The sequence below is a fragment of the Pelophylax lessonae genome (assembly GCF_965119305.1).
Source record: "Pelophylax lessonae genome assembly, chromosome: 9".
NCBI classification, from domain to species: Eukaryota; Metazoa; Chordata; class Amphibia; order Anura; family Ranidae; genus Pelophylax; species Pelophylax lessonae.
The window spans coordinates 81560863-81585582 of record NC_138776.1 but is presented as its reverse complement, the minus strand read 5'-3'; the positions used below and the strand labels follow the sequence as shown (position 1 = coordinate 81585582).

The following is a 24720-nucleotide window of genomic DNA, read 5'->3' as shown; positions in this document are numbered from 1 at the left end:
TGACCCTTTAAAAAAATTGGAATTTATTGTTAAAGTGGAACTAAACTCCTTCAATCAACATTAACGAGGTCCGACAGAAGTGGGGACAGGGTACCTGTCAAAAACAGATACCTGCTCCCCCCGAAAGGTGCCATGGACGACACCCTGAAACAGATTGCAAAATGCAGTGTGCTTGACAGAATCACATCGCGATTTTGATGCAGGGAAAAAAGGTCCACATTTGCTCCAAAATGTTTAGGACCCTTTTTTCCCTGCACCTAAATCTTATCGCATGGGTGTTCACATGCAATTGTGGCAAGCATTGCATTGGGAAAGTCAGAAGTACTAAAATAGCAGAGAGGTGATTTTTAGCCAAAAACGCCAAAAACCGCTAATAAAACTTAAAAAAAATGCTCAAAAATGCCAATGCAAAAAAGCTAAAAAACATTGAACAACTCATTAGCTACAGACATTTTTAAAATGTCCAGTGTGCATGAGCCATTAGTACTGCCCAATAGCAGATATCCTGCTACAGAGAGGCCCTCATGTGCAGAATCACGTATATATGTGATTCTGCACTTCCGCCTCCGCCTATGTAAACAAGGCAGAGCTCTGCTTTGAAGTGGGAAGGGATGAAAATCCATCACTTCCCTTAGTAAAAGCAGCACACATAGTACAGTAAAACAATGGCTAGGCACACAGTTAACCCTTTGATTACCCTTGATGTTTAATCTAGCCAGTGTCATTAGAACAGTGACAGTGCATATTTTTAGCATTGATTATTGTTTTAGTATCACTGGTTCCCACAAAGTGTCAAAACTTTCAGTTAGTGTCCGACTACCCTCAGCAATATTGCAGTCCTGCTTTAAGTCGCTTATCGCCGCCATTACTAGTATAAAAAAAAAAAAAAATCTAGTATATTACCATAGCTTGTAGACACTATAACTTTTGCGCAAACCAATCAATATACGCTTATTGGTTTTTTTTTTTGTTTTTTTTTACCAAAAATAAGTAGCAGAATACATATTAGCCTAAATTTCTGAAGAAATTTGATTTTTTCAATTTCTTTCTTGAATATTTTTTATAGCAGAACATTACATTTTTTTTTTTTCAAAATTGTTGGTCTTTATTTGTTTATAGCGCAGAAAATAAAAAAAAAACTTAATGGTGATTAAATACCACCAAAAGAAAGCTCTGTTTGTGGGGAAAAAATATATATACATTTTATTTGGGTACAGCTTTGCAATTGTCAAGCAAAATAATGCAGTGCTGGCCTGGTCATGAAGTGGGGGGTAAATCTACCGGTGGTCAAGTGGTTAAAAGTATTTTTTATGTAAATTTGCTATTGTATCTACTGGGTAGTTGAAAGCAGTTGTAAATCTGCATAGTGGTGGGCAAACTCTAGCAATAATGAAATAAAAAGAAGTGAAATAATAAATGCACAGCATATTTATACATTATGATATATTTATCTGTGGAATGGACCACGTCAGAGTTGCAAAGGACCAAATCTTCCCTAGTGTTGCAGCGGACATGTTTGAATGGTCTTTTTTCTGGGTTCTGTGAATTTGGCCATCTTGACTGGCCAGCCCAGAATGGAAAAAAACTCCTATGCATGTGCAAGAGAGTTAACTTATCTTGGCGCCAAGGCATGCCGAGAATGTGCACCGAATGTCTTCAGCGTCTGATTACAGTATTTAAAAAATTTTAGAACTCATCTCCTATGTATCCATATTTAGCTCTGTTTATACATATCTTTACTTTACCTGAAGGATATAGAAGATGTGTCTCCGTGATTTGCTCTTCATATCCCATGGGCTTAAAAGAAAAAATCATGATTAAAGTGTTAAAGTAATGTGATTACTGAAGGCTGATATTGAGACAGCAATGTGTGATATGGTCAATTGGTCAATTGCATGTAAAAAAAGGCAATCGTGACTTTTATACACCTAATACTACATTCAATGGTGAGATTATTTACCAGCTAATTTAATAGTAATGTGGATTTAAGAGATGAAAAATGTTGATAGAGTGGGAAAGGTTGGCACCACTCTTTATCACAGTTTGTGTGCCAGTTGTGTAGATTATGCACCAATTACTGTCACTATAGTAATAGAAAAGCCTTTATTGCTAATTGTGTCCCTGTTGAAGATATTTTCCTTATTCCCATTCATGTGACAAAACATGCTGTTAAAAATAAAGCTTTTGTCTGGATCACTAAACATTTAAAATGCCATTTATGGTCCCCTTCTAAATGTAGCGGGTGTCATGGATTTCCTCCCATTCGCTTACCTGCTGGGAGAATGACAGGAGTGGACCAGGAGAGGTAGGACCATGCCGTTTCCTTCCTTTCCTTTTCTCCCCCCCGCCCGGCCCCCATGGCCGCTGCACTAGAGAGACGGAGCAGCTGTGCCATTGGCTTTGACTAAGGCTACATGCCGAAACGCGTAAGCCCTGGATTATTTTGTACCACACCTGGATTAATAAATGTATTCATTGTGGAAAGATCGAGCTGCCAGCTTTCCTTTATCTACAGCCAAAAAATGGTTGCTGCGGGCTCTGTATAATTCTGCTCGCTGCACGTTCTGTCCCTCCCCAGGAAGGCATAGAGGAGGAAGCAAAGGCAGACAGGAGCATTATAGGACATATAGTCCTCAGAGACAGGCAGCCCATAGAGGATGACAAGGGATGGACTACAGCTCCCACATGGCTATGACAGAGTGATTGAGTGATCCCCGCTGAGCTAGTGGAATCCGCCAAGCAGGTCTGCCTTCACGTGAAAGGGACCTAATAGAGGGGAAATCGTACAAAGGGGATACTATCTCTGGTAACCCTTGTGACAATCAGGGATTCCTTCACTTTGTGGGGACTTGTTCTGACTTAACTTCTGTTTTATAAAAACAGTTTTGCACTTAGTTCTACTTTAACCTTTATGTTGAGTCCTCACCTTGACTATTATGGTTTTTTCAACGGAGTCCACTCTGTGTTCCTTTGATATCAGAAGAGGGTCTTCTTTGCAGTCCCCTTCAATTTCCAGAGATCCACTTTCTATATGAATCTTGATTTCATCTGAAAAATAAAACAGGGCGGCTTAATCTTCCGGCCAGATACCTTATTATAAAATACAAAAATCTTAATTATTTATTATTATTATTTATTATTTATCTTAATATGGGTATTCCTTTTTAATCACACAGCATCAGTGTACAGTATTGTGATTTCATTGATCATGTTCATAGCTAAAGCTATATCAGATCACGCCAATGGGGTGGGGCTCAGCAACATAAGAGGCACAGGATAGTCTGGCAGCTTCATTTTTTTTTTCAAGTAAACCATATAAAATAACAACTTCTTAACCTCTTGGCACTGAGCACACGCAAATATGCAGCCTCTCAGCAGCCAGGCCTTGGCGCCGAGCAGCCCTATATTTGCGTGCAATAGCGCCAACAGAGCTGTGCTGAGTGTATGTGCTGCTTGCGTTCAAGAGTTTTCAGGCCAATCATGGTGGTCACATTGCCATTAGCTCTGCTCCACTTCCCAGCAATCCAGACCCTTTAAAGAGCTGGCGGGAGTTGGCGCCAAGGGGTTAAAAAATGACATATGCATAAACAGTTCATATGTTTAGCTTTTTTTACAGCCCACAAAAAACATTTTCCTTCCCGGGCATCAGGAAGTGCTTTGAAACATTAGGGAATATATTTTGAATGCTCTATTTTATATCCATGCTAACTGAGCTTAAAGCTGGCCATACAATATACATTTTTCTTTTTCAACTTCCTTTAGAATTATCTTCAACTATGTAGTGCAAAGGCCTACCTGACTGCATACAAATTGAAAAGGTTTAGGTTTGACCTCATATTATATGGTTTTGGTAAATCTAAAGGTAAATTGTAAAAGAAGATACTCTAATGTATGGCCAGCCTTAGGTATTGTTTAATGGTGGCCACATAATGGTTATTTAATACTATATAATTAGTAGTAGACTTGCAGGTTCAGTTCATTGCAATCCAAAAGATAAAAAGTTTATTTAGTTTGTTACTGAGTTTGAGTTAAGACTAGGGGGTGGAGCTGGTCAAACTTTTTCTTGATACATTATTGGTAAACTTTTTACCCGGAACCTCTGGTATATATAAGATAATCATTACTTTCTAAATTTCACAAAGAGAAGGGAAATGTTCTTGGGACTTTAAAGGTGCATATTTACCCTTTGTAATAATACATCAAATAATGGATAAATCATTTTAAAATACGTATAAATTTTATTAACGTATCACATTTAAAATTAGATACACAGACATGTAGACAAAATGAGCTGATTGTATATGCCAAGTACAAACATGATATATGAATTGGTCCTTTACGCTAAAACATTTTGACCGGTTTCGCCGAGATGGCTTCTTTTGAAAATGTGCGTAAGTATGGATCCCACTGAGGTGTGGAGCAGGTATTGTATGAGATGGTGTGTGAGCCAGGGCCCGAGGGCCACGAACACTCAGAGGCTGTGCGAATCCCACCGCTAATGGTCTCCCACAGAGGGGGATAAAGGGGCCAAGGTCATATAATTTATACTTAGCCTTAACATAGGAACATATTTAGCATCGCATGGGTTGAAATTGAAAAGACATGAAGGTAAGTGAGTATCTCTGCCAAAAAATGGACACAGATCTGACTCTCCAATTAAGGTGGGAGATGCATCCGCCAAAAAAAGGAGGAAAAAAAACGCAAGAAATTTTCCAGATCCAAAAGAAAAGAGTATTAATTAATCAAATAATGATTGGAGAGACAGGGGGAAAAAGGTAACAAAACAACCCCCGGAGACCAAGGCAGGATCAAGGCACAAAGCAGTGTGGACTAGAAATTTCTTATGCAAGGTAGTCAAGAGAGGTCCAATGCTTGTACAGACAAAACAATACGAACAGCAAGTTATTCACCTTTCACTGCAGATTGTGCCTATAATATCTTGTCTGGGCTGTGTCCAAGAGACAAGTGGACACAGCCCAGACAGGATGTTACAGGCATGTGACGGCATATCAGGATAATACAACCACCTTCCCACCGTCAATTCCCTATAGGGCGGGCGGGAAGTGGATAAAGTCCCAAGGACATTTCCCTTCTCTTTTTGATATTCTTTATGGGGATGTTGGTGCAGTACTAAATTAACAATATTGGCACCATCTATTTAATTTTTTTCTTTCTAAATTCCACACCATACAAGTCATTCGGATTAATTTACTAAAGACAATTAAGTTGTTCACTTAGCAAAATGAATTATCACATTGCAATAAAATTTCATAAAATGAAGCTCTGATGACTTCCATCATTCATTTGTATCCAAGCAAAAAAAAAATGTTTCTTCATGTTTGTTGCCTGTGATTGGGTATTCTTTGAAAAGTAAATTTTTACCACATTCACTAAGCTATGGATAAATTACCATGCCAAATGAAGGTACTCAATTCTTTAAAGCAGAGTTCCAGCCTATATAAACAAATAAAAATAAAGTCAGCAGCTACAAATACTGTAGCTGCTGACTTTTAATATAAAGACACTTACCTGTCCAGGGAGTCCACAATGTCGGTACCCAAAGCAAACCGGTTCATCAGCACCGGGTGCAGGCCCGGCCTTCTTTCTTTGCGGCTTCACAGCGCGGATTGCGCTGCGCTTTCTGAATGGTCCTGTTGCCTTCTGGGACATGTGTGTGTCACCCAGAAGGCAGCAGGGGGAAGGAAGAGGGGCCGCAAATGATGTAGGTCACCACGACATCCTTCACAGAAGTGTGAGCGGGTACCTGTTTTTGGCAGGTATCCGCTCCCCGAAAGATGCTAAATGTGGCACTGGGGGGGGGGGGGGGGGGGGGGAGTTAAGCAGATAAGCAGAGCTTCCACTTTAGTAATCTGCTTTAAGTAAATCAACCACATGGCGTCCATGTCTTGCACAATTTTAGGTTTCAGATTTTAGCCTTTAGCTTAATTACTGAGGAAGCTTAGGGATTCTCAGCCCACATCTCCTTAAAGGATTCGTTCAACTTTTAAAAAAAATTATAAATGCACATTTTTTTGCAGGTAAAAAAATGTGCATTTATTTTTTTTTTTTCTAAGGAGCCTACAGAGCATTACACCTGTGAGGAGCATATCACAGGTGCAATGTCAGACTTCTGCAGACTCTCAGGATAGCTGTCTGCCCATACCTTCCGTACGGACGGACAGGAAGTTGCTTGAGAGCTGGGAGGTCAATGAACTTTTTGAGCGCTCACCAGCACCCTCACATTTCATTGAGAATTTTAAACCATCAGCCACAATAACTTACTTGCAGTCTATTCGTGGCTGAAGGGGCAGAGGCCCACATGGCCATGGGGATTCATGGTGCGGGAGAAGATCCTCTGACTGCTGTCACCAGGGGTGCATGCTGAATATGTTACATGTCACACCTTAAGTATGGGTGTAACATATAAAATGTTCAGAGAGGTGAAATTAGGCTTTAAGTTTCATGCTAAAGCTGACCACATGAATTCTGAGCTTTTATATAAAATCAATCTTTCACTAATACATTCCTATCAGTAAATGTATTAGGATCTGCCCTATCATCCAATTTTAATTAGTATAGCTTTAGTCAAAAGTAGATGAGATCTTTAAAACAAAAAATTACATCCCACAGCCAGGGCTGCCAACTTCCTTTCCTGGGTAAAAGGAAAGCATATTATTGTAAAAAATGTGAACCATACTTATTTTTGTAGCTGTGGCATCCCAGCTGAAGTGGCTGACGTGACTATCACAGACACATCGGGCTTGATCTTTGCCTTGGACTGTTTGGATACCATCAACTTCGGATAGAGACACTACCACCTATAGGAATGAGAGAACAATTTAGAAAGAGATTTGACAAACGTATCTATTTAATTTAACTTAATGATTCAAATTTCAGCATCAAAAAATTATCTTCCCACTGCAGGCTGCTGAAACTGAAGCCGGCCATAGATGGTTTGAATCTTGGCCGGTTCAGTATGCACCAGCTGAGATTCAAACCATCAATGGGCAGGCTGATTGCCCCCAAGTTAATGGATCGATCAACATGGGTACGATCAGCCTGTTGGAATTTCATGCAAATATTGCCAGCTGTTAAAGCCAGGAGAGCACAGTAGCTTCATGGGAGGGATTCCCCCATCAACACTGACTGTGCTGATGGGGAAATCGAGCGATTGCAGGAAAGGAAATTGCACTGTCTATGGCCAGCTTGCGTTCCAAATTATGTTGTTGACTACATTCCACTGCTCTTTGTTCTGTACTATGAGATAAGACTAAGATTGCCATTATCCTTTAGGCTAAGATTGCCATACTTCTGCAGTACGAGTACTGTTAGTTGCAGTCCAATGAAGCACTGTATTACATTTATGGGTAGGCAAAAGCAGAACAATTTTTTCTAGTTTTGGATAGAATTAAGGAGAGTTAGAGCCTCTGTCTTTTTATTATTATCTGTGTTACCGCTGGAGTAGTTTCACTTCCACTTATTAGTCTTGGTGTCCATTGATTATGATACAGAAAGCTAAGGGAAATCCAAAATGTTTGAGTTGTCACAGAAACAGGAAGTAAAGGAAAAATTTTCAAAGGGCAAACTTGTCCTGGTGACAACTCTCTAAGAGGGGATATCGTCTCACTTTGAATCTCCTCTTGTTTCCAGCTCTCTCTACACTGATGGAGAACGGAATTCTCTTTCATGGGCATAGAGAGGAAAATTAAAAAGGAAAGGAGTCTTAACCATCCTCTACACACATTTAAGGGGAAACAAGTTTTGGCTTTATGTACACTTATTTGTTCATGTTATGTCTTTTGAAGCTCTGGATGGGAGCTAAAATATTGACCCCTGAAGTACAAAATACACCAGTATTATCTGTGTATTTTCTCACTGCCTTGACTGATAATTTGGTATAGAACTGAAGATCAAGTGCAGAATGTGTGCAGGCTACGAAAATATTTCAGGGCTTGACTCCCCACAAGAGCTTATACCTCCCTTACTATCACTGTATATTGAGACACACAAGCTCTTCTGGCGCATCTCAAAGCTGCTTGATTGAGGTCCAAGTTTGCAAGGCTTGACGTTTGAATACATGAAGCACTTTTACGTTTTAATGTCGTACTTATGCAAAGTGCAGCTCAAAACCCAAAGCAGCCATCAACAACAAAGCAGATGTTCCATGGTACATCCTTTCTAAGCTGCTTAAATATTATTTTTGATTGGTTGCTATGGGTTACTGCTAGATACTACGCATTGGAGTATGTGATTAGATGGAACTACTGACTGATTAGTCTCACCAAAATACATTTCTTCTCATAGCTGAAGATCTGGGCATCAATTTTAAATTTCTCTCCTTGCACCACAGAGTAAGGTATAACTAGGTCAATGAAGTAAGTCTGGAAGGCGACGAGCCCAACATTTCTGATCTCCCCAATACCAGATTTTCCCAGGCACACGGCGTCCGTCTCCCATTTGGTGATACTGTCTGGTGTAACCAGGTTTAGTACAGTGTGGCCGTCTGAGCTGTAAGACAGAAGATAGGGCTGATGAAGCTAAATGTACAGAATAAACAATTTTATATAGAACAGTTTCATCTGCCAATAAATTACTAAAGTGCCATAAATACTTGTATGATCCACCTAAACCTGCAGTGCTACAAGGAGGGTGACAACATCTCTCAGAATCTGCAAGTCCGCAAGTGCCACTACTGTCTCCTTTCTGCAAGTTGGGGTATTAATGAACATATGATGACCACATTAATGATGGATTTCCATTCATGAGCCTGCAGGCACAACACTTTTGGTACCGAAAGTTACACCTGTCTCCCAGAATCTCCTCTTTTTCAAATAACTTTTTGTTTGTTATATCCTTTCAATGCCAGAGTCATTATTGCATTTTTTGCACACATGTTTAAAGGATAAACTCACCTTTCTAGAAAAAAATGTACATATTTTTGCAGAAAAAAATGTGCATTTATTTATTTTTCCTGGAAACCACAGTACCCATGATCAGTAGATCACGATTGCAAAGGCAGGCTTCCGCAGACAAGCCCTGCAGGTCTCAGTCTGTACCTCCATACAGGTTGTCAGTTTGAAACCTGCAGGGATTGTTTATGAACTATAGGGCAATCATTGTTGTAGAACTACAAGCCATCTGCCAGTACTTTTAGATCATTCAGGAAACTGTGAATGAATGATGTGGCTGTGTGGGCAGAGCCCCGAACAGCCATGCCAAATGATAGCGGGTGCATCAGGGGTGATGCAATGTAGATCCCTATGCCTGGTAATTCTACTATATGTTCTTGGCACACATTGTTTTTTTACACAGATCAGCTCCTTGATGCTGTAAATCACTCTGACTTATTCTATTTTAATCTGTTATTATTAAAACCTTTAAATCACATACATTTTTTGTTTCATTGTATTAGTTATTTTAATATTCACTTAATAAAGCTGAGCAATGAGGAAAATTAACAGGTTTTGTTCCCCAAAATCAGAGATTTTGGCAAAATATTACCATTCTGATAAAATGCTTTGGAGTCCATAGGAAATGTGGAATTAAAAGAGTAGTACGTTTTTTTTTTTCCATGGGGGTTCACTTACTTTTGCTCTAGTTTGACCCAGAAATAGCTGACATCGGGCTAAAGCCCACTGTTGGCTGATGTCACAGAGCTGCTCCAGGTTTGGAAGGATGGTGAACATATTCTCAGGATCCACTTAGCTGCCTGATTGATAACTGGCTCTGGCTCTCAGTGCATGGCTGAGAACCAAAACCAACTGCCCCCACCCTCTCCTCAGATTGGTGCTCTAGTAAGAACTGGAGCAACAGGGCTGAGAGTGGTGACTGACATCTCGGCTCTGAGAATAACAAGTGCTGACCGATCAACAGTAATGTGATTGCTCAATTCTTTGTCTTAGAGCCGGCAGGGGACAGCTGCATTGAGGGGAGTATGGATGCTTACTTTTTATTACCCCCAAATGTTTCCTTTAGGGTGATATATTTTTTTGTTTTTGGATGGGGTTTAAAGGGTGCAATAGGCTTTAAATGGCTCCTGATGGCTACAGAAGCTCAGATACAGATAATTATGCACCTATTCTTGTGCCAAAAACAGCCTCCTGTTAGTGTCAATAATATATATATATATATATATATATATATATATATATATAGATACAGATAGATATAGATAGATATAGATCAATAGATTATTTTTTTTCTTTTAGGAAAAACAGACAATAAAAGACAGAGAAAAATAACACATTTACCCAGTTTACTGCAACCAAAGCAGAAACTGCATCGGTGGCTTTGGGATGTTTTACATACAGTCCCAGTATGGGTCACTGTCACAGTGTGTGTAAATCCGACAAGCGGACTGTCAGCTGTCAGATTAAAGCAATCTGGAGGCTGTGCATCTACTGAATCGCATCCACATGCCCCCATTACTTCTGCACCCCCCCTGGATGCCCATTGGTGGACCTGGGATGAGCAAGGCAGGTGCCTCCAGGTAGAGGGGAGGGAAGTCAGTGCAGTTAATTTGCTGATCTTCACTTCCTTTGACTGACATGGATGCAATGTATTAAAAGTAAACTTCTGGGTCTTGTCAATGTCCCTCGCCAGTATGGCTGGGGAACAATGTAAAGGAGTGTGACCTACAGTCCAGGACATTCATTGGAGGACAGGTGAGACATCAGGGAGCTTTTACATCCTTAAAGTCTTATTAAAGAGAACCTGTCACTAAAAATGCATCGCATAGACTTTCTGTCCTCTATATGTGATTAAAAAAAAGGTTCAGTAAAAATGTTTTAAAGTGTAAATCTTACACCCTAGCACTGATAAAAATTTCCTCATAAACAATACACATTACATGTCATCACACGTGCCACAGTGAGGGCAATAATTCTAGGCCTATTATTCACAGTTAAAGTGGAACTCCACCCAAAAGGGGAAGTTCCGCTTTAAGGACTCGTCCCCCGCTCCTCTTGCACAATTGGCCCTTTTGAGGAGCGGGGAGGGGGGAGAGCAGGTATCCGATTTTGACAGGTACCTGCTCCCACTTCGGTTCCAAGCACCACAGCACTCGGCAACGAAAGTTCTCCTCTCTCCCTTTCCCCTGCAGTCTTCTGGGACAATGACTGGTCCCAGAAGAATGCATCCACCAGTCAGGATGCGCAGTGCAACTCTCGCATGCACAGTGGGCACCTGTCTGTGAAGCTGCAAGCTGTCACAGCCGGGTGCCCATAGTAAAGATGGCACGGCCAAGGGAGGGCGGAGGATGAAGACGACTGTAGTGAGCTCACTGCTGGAACGTAGGACAGGTGAGTGGCTGTTTTTTAAAATTCAGCAGCTACCCTTTTTTGTAGCTGCTGACTTAGATTTTTTTGACAAGTGCCTGGAGATCCTCTTTAGCTCTAAACCACAGGTGTCATATTTAATTAGTACAACCTTATCTTTTATATTTAAAAATGGACAATTTATTAAATTTGTGTGTCCTAAAATTTACATTAGTGTATTTTTTTACTGAATGTTTGCGTTTCATAAAAAGTGCTAACCTTGTGTGACATGAAACAACTGTTTTGTGCCTGCTTTCAAAAAATATATAATGTTTTGGGATCATATGTAATATTCAGGCCTAAAATATTTTTTTTAAATGTAGCACTGCCCCCTAGAGGACTGCTGAGAATTACACTTTCTGGATTCCCCTGGGTTACCTTTAGCAACTGACAGCAGATGAACAGTAATGAAAGTTCTTGGCTCAGTCAATAATCAATCCAGGAGAAGTTGTTTTTGTGTTTTTATTGAGAACTTGGACAGGAGAAGGGATGAGTGGGATACTCCAACTATTAACTATTCACAGTCTTGAGGACAGCAAACTGTAGAATGTGGCAAGGCCGCTGCTTCACTCTGTCACTGAAGTGAAGATGCTTTCAATGTTCCTGCTTGAACATTCTCCTCAGGGTTCTAAACTTGGCACCCCCTTTACTCTCACTGCCTGTGTGTTGACACCCATCCGCTGGCTCTAGACTCTGGAGTGGTCCCCTTCCTGGCAGACCCCTGGGCAAGTTCCTCTTTACTCATGGACACTGTTTTTTCAGAGTCACCATTGCCTCCAAAATCCACCAGTCAGCCTCCACCGGACCTCTGGGTTCAGCCACACTTTCTGGTTAACCAGGCCGACTGCCTGCGACCACCATCCACAGCTTCAGAAAAGGAGACAGCCGTCACCCTCCTTCTGAGACTTGACTTCCTGCCCTGTCACATGTGTCCTTGGCTTTTATAGCATATCCCAGGGTGGCACCACTTGTCTGTGCCAACTCACTGAGACAGCTACAAAAGCCTGTGTGTCACTGGCTGGGTTTCCTCCACTGTTGAACAGGCCTCCTCATTAGACACAGTGGGGACACTCCCTCAGCCCAGATGAATCACACATGAACACGTGTAACAGGCCTAACTAACAGATCCTGCTCCCTGTGAAGCAGGGATCACATAGATTTAGCCTGCTGCTCTGCTGTTAAGCAGACAGAGACAAAAACTATTCTGTCTATCTAGCACCTGACTAGGAGGGTGGTACATAAACATTTACACGAAAAATGCAAAACCTCCTATGAGCAACTCCTAAAAAAATGCAAATACAAATAATATTTTATGAAACAAACCAAACTACCCTAAATACACACCTCCCTCCCAAGAATACACTGTCTAAATAAAATAAGGATGTTTTCTTTCAAGCAAATATCACCCAAGCAGCTCATTGAGCGAGATGTCCCTTTAGTGACAACTTGCAGAAATAACTTTGCTCATCCCTACTGAGCAATAATGTACTCACCCAACCTTCACTAATTTAAACAGCCAGGTATCTGGGAAGAAACTTCTTGGGGAATGCCTCCTGACCTCTTCTTCTTTGGTTTAAAAAAAAAAAAAAAATGGAGTCATAAAGTAGTAGTGATACGGTACAAGAAGCTTATATGGAATAAAATAGAATCTGCGATAAAACAAAATGCAGAAGGCACACACATTGGGATTGATTAACAATTTGTTCATTAAGGCCCCTTTCACACAGGCAGACCGTTCAGATCCACCTGTCCGTTTTTCAGGCGGATCTGAACGGATGCCCCATGCATCTCTATGTGGCATCGGATGTCAGCGGAGACATGTCCGCTGACATCCGATCCGATCCGTCAAATCCGGATGGAAACCCTATTTTCCATCTGTCTGTCGGATCGGATTAGAAAGGACAGATGGTTCCCTCATAGAGAAGAATGGGGACCTGGCAGCTCTATCTCCGCACACAGCGCGGAGACAGAGCTGCCATCCGCCTGCTCAGCGGGGGATCGGTGGATCGATCTACCGCTGAGAAAAACGGAATCTGCCTGACAGACTCCCTGTGTGAAAGGAGCCAAACTTTGCAAAGGAATTTTCTCTTCGTTAAGTAAATGAGGTGGAGTTAAACTGAATTTTTTTATCCAATCTTGTGCAAGTACTGATTTTTAAAAATTTTCCCTGCATGTGATTGGGAATTCTTTGCAAAGTGAAATTTTACCATATTTACTAAGCTAAAGGAAAATTCTCTTGTAGAGTAAAAAATTAGATATTTGTACCATTACAGGGGTTGTAAAGTCAAAAGGTTTTTTTTTTTTTTATCTTAATGCATTCTATGTCTAAATTCTAAATTCTATAAAATGTAATAGACCACAAGGAAACAAATAAGAGAAGTCCAAGAGAAGCATGCTGATGCCACTAGTGCCTGCAAGAACTGGGGTGCGAGGTAATATTTTTTCATCTTATGGCGCTTCATGCCACTTTTTTAAATTTTTTTTGGGGCTTTTTTTTTTTTTTATGCAGGGACAGAGGGCTGTTCATTGTATTTTCATGCAAAGTCTGTTTAAGTACCTAAATTTGACTTGACAACAGCCTCTTCCAATCCCATGCACAGCACCACTGACTTGGGGAGGGAATAGCAGAAGTTGGGGCCAATTAGGCTCATTACAGTGAACACATGCTAATAGAAGGAGAAGGATGGGCCCAACAGACTGCTCCTGCCCCCTTGCTGTCCAGGCTGGGGATAGGGAGGTGATCAAACAGTGTCAATTGATTACAGGACAGAGAGCCAGTCTAATGCCCCGTACACACGTGCAGATTGTCGGCCGAAAAGATCGGCCGATTTTTGGCTTGTTAGTATGATGCTTCCGACAGCCGACAGCGCACTTTCGGCCGAAAAGAATCTGTCGTGCAAGCATTAAAATTTTTGTATGCCAACACCAGAGCGGCCGATTGTTCGCCAGTCAATACAGAATTCGGCCGACAGACAGCAGATTTGCAAGACTGGGCATGCTCAGAAAAGAAAAAACACACGGAAAGTTAACCATCACATGACATTACTTCTGCAGTCGGCTGTAGTCGGCGGACAAAATTTGTGTGCAGTCTTTTGCACTTTTCAGCGGACACGACAGCCCGGGGACAAAAGACGGCCGATCGGTCGGCAGACAATCGGTACGTGTGTACGAGGCATAATTCTGTTGTGTGGCAGTGCTTTGTAAGGGCTGGTTCACACTAGTGTGATGCCAGACATCATATGTGATTTTCACCGCATTGCTGTGCAGATCACGTGCGATGCGATTCCAGCCATACAAACTGTATGGCTGAAATTGCATTGCGTTCACACCAAAATGGTGCAGGATCCTTTTTTTTGGTCCGCACTGGAATTGGTTTGCATTGGTGTTCACACCTATGCAATACGATTTCTGCACCATTTTATAGTTCGTACTGCAATCTGTGAACCAATCTGGGGGTGCCATTAACTTTACATTGACACCCACAGCGGTTCCCAGATCTCAGTGTGAACCACTGTGCGATTCAGGTGAAATGCGGCCACTGGCACTGAATCGCAGGGTTTCATGCATCGCACCAATGTGAACCGGCCCTTAATCTCGGACAATTGTTTTTCTTTAGTTGGAAAAGAACTCCCTTAAAAGCATTTTAACTGTGTATTACCTTTTTTTGTTTTTACTAGTTTTTAGCTATTAGGAGACTAAATAAAATGGTGCCCTTTTAGACAGCAGAGCAGTAAATATCAGATCAGAGACTAAAGAGAATATGTTAGGTCATGATATCTGCTTATAGTGATATGTTTTAATTTTGCAGAGTAAGGTGCGAGGGGTCAGATTAAAGAGAATTTCAGACAAGACATACAACGAACTGGAAGGAATTACCTGAATATTGTACATAGTTTATGTTGTAACCTGCATTTAAAGTTAACATGAAGTAAAGGACTTGCAGTACCTTTCTGGCCATGTTTTTTCTTGGCTGTATAACGAGGAGCGATCTCATTATCAACACATTTCACTGGCTTCTTGACATGGGTGTTGGTGATTAACCTTAGATGGCTTACCTAGATAGTCAAAGGTAGTTATTAAGTTTCGTGAATAACTATGAAAAACAAAGAATTAAACATAAATTGTTCCAGTTTTTAATTTAATAATATGTTCTTCTCAGGTGAACCTATAGTTTTATTTAGAAAAACATCACCTATACACTTATTGTAAGGCCTCTTGCACACTGCAGCGTAAAAATGCTCAGTACAGCTTTTTTTTTTTCTGATCTAAAATAGAGCCCATTCATTCTTAATGTGCCTATGCACACAGCCGCGTAAATGAGCGCCGCGTTTTCTTCAGTAAGAACAAAATAGAAAAATCTGCATTTTTGGTCAGTAATTTACGCCTGATGCGCGCGAATATGCTCAAATGACCCAAAATGCCAATTGAATATCAAGAACGCTAGAATGAATTTACACGCAATTGCGAGCATTTGCGCAAGCAAGCGCGAAAATGCGCGCATTACAATTACGCCAGAAAATGAGGATGCTCTAACAGGAGTATCGTGTGTAAGCTGCCTAAAGGTTTCAGCAAACGTTTTCTGAATATAATTTGCATTGGCTATGGCTTTGGCAGTTGCTAAATGTAAAAAAAAAAAAAAAAAATAATAAAATTTTGGGAATTAATAGCCCTGTGTTAAAGGGGAAGGAATGCATAGGCTTCCATTAGTAACTATCTCTATAAATTGCTAGTTCCTCAGCTTCACTGCTTGGTGAGTAACTGATACTGAGCAGATTAGGAGCCCGGGAATTATAAACTGTATAATTGGCATCAGGCTATTAAATCACTAAGTAATAAAAGCTAGAGGACAACTAGAGAACTAGCAAATTCGGAAGAAATTCATTATTGTAGGCATAACGGTTTTGACAAGCAATTGAACCTGAGATGGCCTTAAAGCAGAACTTTAAAAAAGGTTTTTTCTTAAGGTGTGCTGGATAACAACTAGGTAAAATCACATGAGGTGTATGTCACCTCCACCATCAGTGTTGTTTTGTATTTAAGGATTTGCTGATGTCAAATAAAATAGCTATTATTATACTTCTGCGGCTGTGGCTATCATAGACAGAAGCCACAATTTCATTTGTCCAGTCCCCTCTTCCCTTGCCTATTTACAGAATGTCAATTTTTTTATTTTTCATGAAGTTAATTAAAGCAGAAAATAAGGGCAATTTTTGCATTTTGAATAAGAGTTAGTTTTTTTAGGTAAGAGAAGGTTATAACCCCTGTCTGTTTTTTTTTTTTTTTTACCATCTGTGTTCCATTGATGAAATTTACCTTCACGCTCTATTCCATTGCCAAAACAGGTAGCGATTGGAAATCCCACCAAAGTGAGGAAATTCCTGGTTTCACCAGGTTCCAAAATAATTAGTGTTCCCACTGGAAGATTTTCTCTATATTCCTGTTCTGGCGACAACTGTAAATTTGGGATTTTCTTTTACTTACACTGTTGGTGATGATCGTAAACTGGACAAATAGAAAGGGTGAATTTCCCTAATAAAGGCACAGAAAGTAGGGTTGCACTGATACTGATGCTGGTATCAGTGCCGATACTAAAAATTTGCATGAGTACTTGTACTCGTGCAAATGCTCCAATACCTAAAACTGATAACTTTGCGGTGCGATTTGAGCCTATATAAAATGAATGGGCTCAAACTGAGCTGCAAGGAATCGCATGCGATTTGAACAGGAATACGGTGTGATTCTTGTCCGAATCATATGCGGTTTCCCACACTGCGAGAGAAGAGAGGGAGGGGGAGAGAGAGGCAGGGTTAAAATGAAAGAATATTGCACTCAGACATCACTGATGCCAGGCATAAAACAAGCTCAGTGTGGAGACCCAAATCCAAAGTTCGGTCCCTACTAGAACCGCTGGAGAAAACGTTGTGAAGCCTAAGCAGGGATCCAGGAAGCAGGATTCCAGATGCCATGGGAGACTAAATTTGTCAAAGGAGCTGTCAGATGTCCAGGATGCTGGGAGGCCAATCAAGATGCAGTTTGGAGGTCAAACCACACCTCCTTCATCAGCCTTGATTGGCCACATTATTGGGCTGGGGGCTCCACACTGAGCTTGTGTTTTGCCTGTCATCAGCAACGTCTGCGAGTGCAATACTGTTTCATTTTAACACTTTTATTGAATTAAAATTGCTACTATTGGCAGCTTAGCACCTCTCTCTCCCTCTCTCCTCTCTTGCAGTGCAGGAAACCGCATATGATTTGGACAGGAATCACACTGCATTCCTGTTCAAATTTCATGTGATTCTTTGCAGTGTGATTTGAGCCCATTCATTTTGTATGGGCTCAAATTGCACTGCAAGGGTATCGGCAATTGGTACTGAGCACTTGAGCACAAGTATCGGTACTCGGGCTCACCAGTAAAAAAACAGGTATTGGTGCACCCCTAACAGACAGAAATAAAACATGAAAGGGGTTCTTATCTCTCTCCACTCAATTTAAAACCAATAATTTGCTTTTAGTTACACCTTAAAGCAAAAAAAAAAGTTTTCACATGCAGTGGGATTGTGCCCGCACTACACGGGTCAACTGCTTGTTTTTGTCAAGGGATCGAAGAAAGCTTATACTCAGTCAATCCTCTGCTCCACCTGCAAGCGACGCTCACCTCTGATCCAGCGGTGGACTGTTCCTGACGTCCTCTCGTCCAGAACAGGTCTTTGGATGTGATGACGTCAGGAAAAGTCCACCGTACAAGACTGCTAGAGTGCGGGGGCAGGAGCCAGAGGGACCAATCTTGTGTGGAGAGGAGGATTAGGTAGGTATACCTCCATTCTACATTCCCCTAGACAAAAACAAGCAGTTGACCTGTGCAGTGTGGGCACAACCCCACTGTATGGGAAAAGGTTTTTTTGCTTTAAGGTGTAACTAAAAGCCCTTTATTTGTTTTAAATATTGTGGACAAAGATAACAACCCCTGTCAGGTTTTTATTGCTGTCTGTTAGGGGTGCACCAATACCTGTTTTTTTACCGGCGAGCGCGAGTACCGATACTTGTGCTCAAGTACTCAATACCAATTACCGATACCTTTGCGGAGTTGAACTTTAGGTGCTTATTTATAGTCACCGCATAGTGGTCTTCTAGGAGGCAAAAGGGCTCTATAAGGATCACAGAGATGAAAACAAACAGATACTTGTAGGCACAATTTAACTGCAAAATAGTTTTTAGGTGTAGCGCCCTCTAGGTAAGCTGCTAGGTTAAATCTAGTTTTAGACTTCACTGTAGTGAGTGGCTTTGTCTGGTCGTTGTTTTCTGAGCTGGGTGTATGATTTTCCTCACCTGCTTCTGGAGAAGCTTCCATAATACAGGACAGGGAGAATCAGATACCTGGTATAAATATTTATCATGCCCCAGCCAATCCTTGAAGGGAGATGTCCAGAAGGAGGCTAAGGATGTGACAAAAATCTTTAGGAGGCCTGAGCAGAGTGTTCTTTACTCTCCGCGGAGGGTTCCAATTCTCTTGGGGCTGCTGCCCCTAGGAGAGGGCTACTGAGACAAGAGATTGCCATCCGGGCCTCAGTGGGAACTGGGCTGAGGGCCTGGAGGAGTTTGCTGATAGACTGTTTGTGAGGGCACTGTCCATAAGTTCTGGTCTGGAGAAGGATCTTTTATTTTCCCACTGAAGATCTAACTGTGGAATCTAGGTGGCAGACAACTCTTGGGGAATTGCGAGTATGACCTGGTTTGGTTCTGTAGTGTGTGCTGCTCCTGTAAGGATTTCCTAATAAAGTCTGTCCTCTCATTGACTGCTATTAACATTTTGGAGCATTCTGTGACCCCAAACCCCTCTCCTGTACTAGTTATTCAGCAATAGATTTTAAAAATGCATCTCCTAAACCAGTGATGGCAAACCTTGGCACCACAGATGTTTTGGAATTACATTTCCCATGATGCTCATGCACTCTGCAGTGTAGTTGAGCACCATGGGAAATGTAGTTCCAAACATCTGGGATGCCAAGGTTCACCATCATTGCCCTTAATATAGCCTACATTTTTGGAGTGCATAGATCTGTGCCTGTGACTGGAAGCCAGCAGACATGGCTATATTCTCAGCAGCCCTTCACTAGCACATGGAATATATATAAATAGAATGAGCATGTACTGTACATATTATAGATTACAGATAAACTGTTATAATGCAAGTGAAAAATGCATGTGTTTAAATAGACATACCTGAAATAGAAATGAAGTATCAAATACAGGATCCCATCTACGTTCAACTGTCTGATTTTCTGGGCAATGGTGAACTTCCTGTTCATAATCTTCCCTAAAAAATCCATGCGGTCTTGACAGACTCCTTTGCTGTAACATAAAGCAGGTCACACATATATAAGTACTTGTAGTTCCAGTTAAAAAATAAAAGTACATTTCTGATAGGATCCAGGAAACACTGCTAAAGGATAGCAGGGATTATGGGGTTTTAAGATAAATTAGTGTATGACCGTGTATGACCGTATGTGTTTATTCATAGGTCTGATTTTATTTCCTTTGAAAAAGTCCCTGGCAACTAGTGATCTTCAGAGACATTACAGCAGCTCCCACATGAAAAACTTTCACCCTAAACAGTGATGGACAGTTTTAGAGGCCAACAGGAAGTTATCGGTGGACACTCAAGAAGGCAGTCATAGATTCATGCCAAACTGGATGATGGCTTTCTTTATAATCCAGTAGCAGCTGTAGGTTACTATTGAAAAGCATAATCATTATCAACTACATCCATTCCAACAAATACACTTCGCCCATTGCCCACCCAGATAAAAGTACTGAATTTGTGTGGTTGGAAGGTCACATCTATGTTGACTCTAAATCATAGTTGTCAATCAATAATTTCAAACTAACAGTTGACAACAAATCAGTCCCAGCCACAGAACTGAGGATACCAAGCGTAACTTTAAGTTAAAGGCCTGCCTTAACCATCAGTTCAGGGAAGACATCTGATTAACCAAAGCTAAGAGCGTCAATTATAAATCATCTGACTACTGGACAGGTATACCAAGCCATTAAAGTGTTACTAAAACCACAACAGTAAAATCAGTCTGTATATGCAGTAAAGCATGCTTGTCAGGGGCGGACCTACAGGGGTCGCAGGGGTCGCCATGGCGACCGGGCCCCATGCTGCAGGGGGCCTGAGAGGGCCCCCTGTATGTATAGATATGAGGAGCGGCAACCGCAGCTGAGACCAGAGCTCCTTGTTCCTCAGCCGAACTGTAAATCGGCATCGAGGAAGCTGGTCTCCCTTAGGAAAGTGAAAGCAGTGTGTGCTGTGCTCTCTGCCTCCCCCTACAGTGCAATACCCGGCAGGAAGTTACAGGAAGAAGGTACTGTCCTCTCTCTCTCCGTTTAAAAAAAAGGCTTTCTATGTGCATTTATGTATGTATGTATATGTATGCATGTATGTATGTGTGTACTGTATGTGTGTGTGTGTATGTATGTGTGTGTATGTATGTATGTGTTTGTACTGTATGTGTTTGTATGTATGTGTGTGTTTATATGTATCTATATATGTACTGTATGTGTGTGTATGTATGTATTTGTACTGTATGTGTATGTATGTATGTGTATGTATGTGTGTGTTTATATGTATCTATATATGTACTGTATGTGTGTGCATATGTGCGTCTATATATGTATGTGTGTGCATGTATGTATGTGTGTGTGTGTATATGTGTGTGGATATATGTACGTGTATGCTAATATATATATATATATATATATATATAAAGGGGGCACGCTGTGGTCAGTCTGCATTGAAAGGGGGCACGCTGTGGTCAGTCTGCATTGAAAGGGGGCACGCTGTGGTCAGTCTGCATTGAAAGGGGGGCACGCTGTGGTCAGTCTGCATTGAAAGGGGGCACGCTGTGGTCAGTCTGCATTGAAAGGGGGTACGCTGTGGTCAGTCTGTATTGAAAGGGGGCACGCTGTGGTCAGTCTGCATTGAAAGGGGGCACGCTGTGGTCAGTCTGCATTGAAAGGGGGCACGCTGCGGTCAGTCTGCATTGAAAGGCGGCACGCTGTGGTCAGTCTGCATTGAAAGGGGGCACGCTGTGGTCAGTCTGTATTGAAAGGGGGCACGCTGTGGTCAGTCTGCATTGAAAGGGGGCACGCTGTGGTCAGTCTGCATTGAGAGGGGGCACGCTGTGGTCAGTCTGCATTGAAAGGGGGCACGCTGTGGTCAGTCTGCATTGAAAGGGGGCACGCTGTGGTCAGTCTGTTAGAATAATATTGTAAAAAAAAAATTAATAAAGCTAATGGTAGAAAAATGTAATTAAAAAAAAAAAAAACTACTGACACCAATGGCAGAACTACCACACAAACATTGCACTTGCGACCGGCCCTGGCGTTCCGCCACCAGGCTGGGAGGGAAGGGCGTCAATTAGGGGCCCTTTATGGTTTCTTGCATCGGGGCCCTGAAGGTTCTAGTTACGCCACTGATGCTTGTTATACTCACTGTGGAACCTAAAGGTTTAATCCTTTGCAATGTGTATAAAAGGCTGTTTGATCATGTCTCTCTGATCCTCCTCTTCATTCTCGGTCTCACAAAAATAACCTGATATTTACAGAGCCAGGGGACGGGCTGCACATGCTCAGTTTAGTGTGTATTGCTAGAGGGTTTTTTTTTTTCTTAGGAGAGTGCACGTGATCAACACAGGGCCAGGATCAGGAGAGAATAAAATCTCCTCCTACAAGCTTTACTAGGAACTGATACAAGTCACAACGCTGCTTTATACTGCTGATGAGAAAAGGTATTTATCAGTTTATATTTACTAAAAAAATTGTATTTCCATGCTCTGTGTACTGTGGAAGACCAGATATAGTTATTGCAGGTTCTGGGTTTAGTAACACTTTAAGTAAAAAATAGAGTGAGAGGGTTGGATAGCCCCAGGTGATACACAGAGACGAAACTCTTCTTAAAAAAATTGCACCTGTTTATCTGTAGCCCTCTCTCCTCTACAGCAGTTCAAAGTGCCCAGTTTCTGCAGCATTTCTGGGCTTCAGAAGGCAAGGGGGATCAGATGAAATACATAGCACAGCACAGCCCAAAGAGCTGAATGTAATCTGCAGGCTGTCTTCTGGCTTAGGAATCCACTTACTACCTGCTCTTAATCACAAGGAGAGTGGACCTGATGGGGAACTAGTGTCTCTGAATCCCCATTGGGCTCTGCCCACTCAGCTACAAAACTTCTGTCTGTGTGACTGCAGAACAGAAAAGGAGTTCAGTTTCCTTATGGACACGCTGGTGTCAGTGCCTATGCATGTGGTACCCCAAATAATGCACCTGTTTTAACAGGTACATGCATCTGTCACCTCCACTGACATTGCTCATGCGGCATGAGGCACAATGGAATTCTAAAGAGCATCATAGACATCATTTATGAATTCCCCAGATTGTCACTAAGATCTTTTTGTACTCTAGATCTACAAGAGATCCGATGTTATTTCCAGAGGCCTTCTCTGAGCTCCTTCAATGGGGCTTTTTTTTTAAATGGTAGCCACTTATGTAGTAACAGGTATCAGGTGTAAATGTAATTTATTCATCAGATTAAAAGTGACAGTTGTCCATTCAGGCCAAACATATAATTTCACTTACAACTTGAGTTGCAAATGAGACATCATCATGTGGATATTGAAGAAGGTATCCTTTATCCACAGAGCGCACGCTGCATAGTGACCCAGCCTCTGCCGACACGTCCAGATTCACCTTCCCTCCAGGATGAACTTGTTCTTCAGAGAACTTGAGCTGAACCTAAATGAAAAATTGCAGAACAGAAGTCTAAATTTTCCTAATTCTCCTCTACTGGTCATATGTAGTACTCCACCAACTCAAAACCTGCCTTTGACTTGGAATAAGATGTGTATGTTTAAAGTGAAAAAAAACTAAACTAAACAATCTTTTACTAATTGCAAAAATATTATACATGAATAACAGGCATATATATAGGCAAAAACAGGCTCTACACTGGGGCTGCATCTGATAATTTTTTTTTTTTTTTATGCAGATAATGCACAAATAGTGACTGTCACTATTGGGATGCGTAGATTTCTATTTTGGAGAAACAGATTTTGTCACAAAATTACTGATTCTGCCATTAGAGAAATTTCACCAGGCAGAAACCCTCACTTTTTCTGAGACAGCTGCTTAAACAAAATCTGCCTCGGACAAAATAAAGATTTCTTAATTCTTTTTTATATTCTGAGGGTAGATTTTTGAAGGGGGGTATTTAGGATAGTGAATTTATTTTATCTAGGAGTCAATTTACAAGTATTATATTAAATATTAAGATGTACACAAGATGTACAAAACTTTAACCCAGGATTCACATGTTTTTGCAACCGAACCAATCAGAAAAATGTGTAAAAACTTTTATAAAATAGACCCCTATGTATTTTTTGTATTTTCTTTTTTTTTGTAAAAGTAAAAATAATAAGGACTAATAATGAGGCAATTTGTTTGGTAGAAGAACAGGTCTAGAATAGCTGAATGACGCTTCTGTAACCCTCAGAAACTATTTAATAGCCCAAACCCATAAAAAAAAAAAAAAAAAAACAATTTAATTTCACCTTTCCTTTTGACATTTTGGCAAAATTTCTTCAAAATCTCTTGAATTTCATGGAATATTTAAGAAAATTAAACTTCATAATTTGGCTTATCCCTATTTACCATTAAAAATGGAAATAATTCAGTATTTGCTTTACAGTTATCTGTAAATCACATTATGCCTTCAGTGATAACATTACCAAGGATGTAGAACAGGGGTCTCCAAACTATGGCCCTCCAGTTGTTCAGGAACTACAATTTCCATCATGCCTGGTTATGTCTGTGAATATCAATGTTTTACAATGTCTCATGGGAAGTGTAGTTCCACAACAACTAGAGGGCCATAGTTTGGAGATGATGTAGAGGGTGTAGTCACAGCCAGGTCTCTGCAGGTACATGAGACCCAACTGGCTGCCTTCACTTGTAATACTAGGGAGGACCTGGGGCCCTTTTACTGGTATCTATGTGCTTTCCAGGCCTCTAATAACCCCTTGTATATATGCAGCACAATGGCTATAAATAACATGCTCTAAATGAATGTCCTAACAGGTAAAAGGAATATTCCTGTATAGTTACTTTAACCTCCCTGGCGGTATGATTCTTTTGGATTTTAGGTGCTGAAAGCGGTACCATTATTTTGCATGTAATTCTTGTGAATGAGCAGCCCAAACTGTATACATTATATATATATATATATATATATATATATATATATATATATATATATATATATATATATATATATATATATATATGTATACAATATATATATATATATATATATATATATATATATATATATATATATAAATATATACACAG

The 24720-nt window shown here is 40.8% G+C and overlaps 1 protein-coding gene across 4 annotated transcripts in view; it reads right to left on the bottom strand.

The window, feature by feature from the left end:
* LOC309563584 (alpha-2-macroglobulin-like protein 1) overlaps positions 1 to 24720 on the bottom strand; it is a 562516-nt gene that overhangs the window by 58787 nt on the left and 479009 nt on the right. For 2 of the 4 annotated variants that reach the window (XM_082268048.1, XM_082268051.1), the window contains 8 exons: positions 22951 to 23106; positions 19536 to 19664; positions 15253 to 15370; positions 12809 to 12878; positions 8283 to 8508; positions 6698 to 6818; positions 2927 to 3048; positions 1746 to 1797 (listed from right to left, as the gene is read on the bottom strand). In XM_082268048.1, the coding sequence (XP_082124174.1) occupies positions 1746 to 1797; positions 2927 to 3048; positions 6698 to 6818; positions 8283 to 8508; positions 12809 to 12878; positions 15253 to 15370; positions 19536 to 19664; positions 22951 to 23106 (994 nt within the window). Of the gene's footprint in view, positions 1 to 1745; positions 1798 to 2926; positions 3049 to 6697; positions 6819 to 8282; positions 8509 to 12808; positions 12882 to 15252; positions 15371 to 19535; positions 19665 to 22950; positions 23107 to 24720 lie in introns of all 4 variants that reach the window. The other 2 variants (XM_082268050.1, XM_082268049.1) reach the window with 2 other exon arrangements.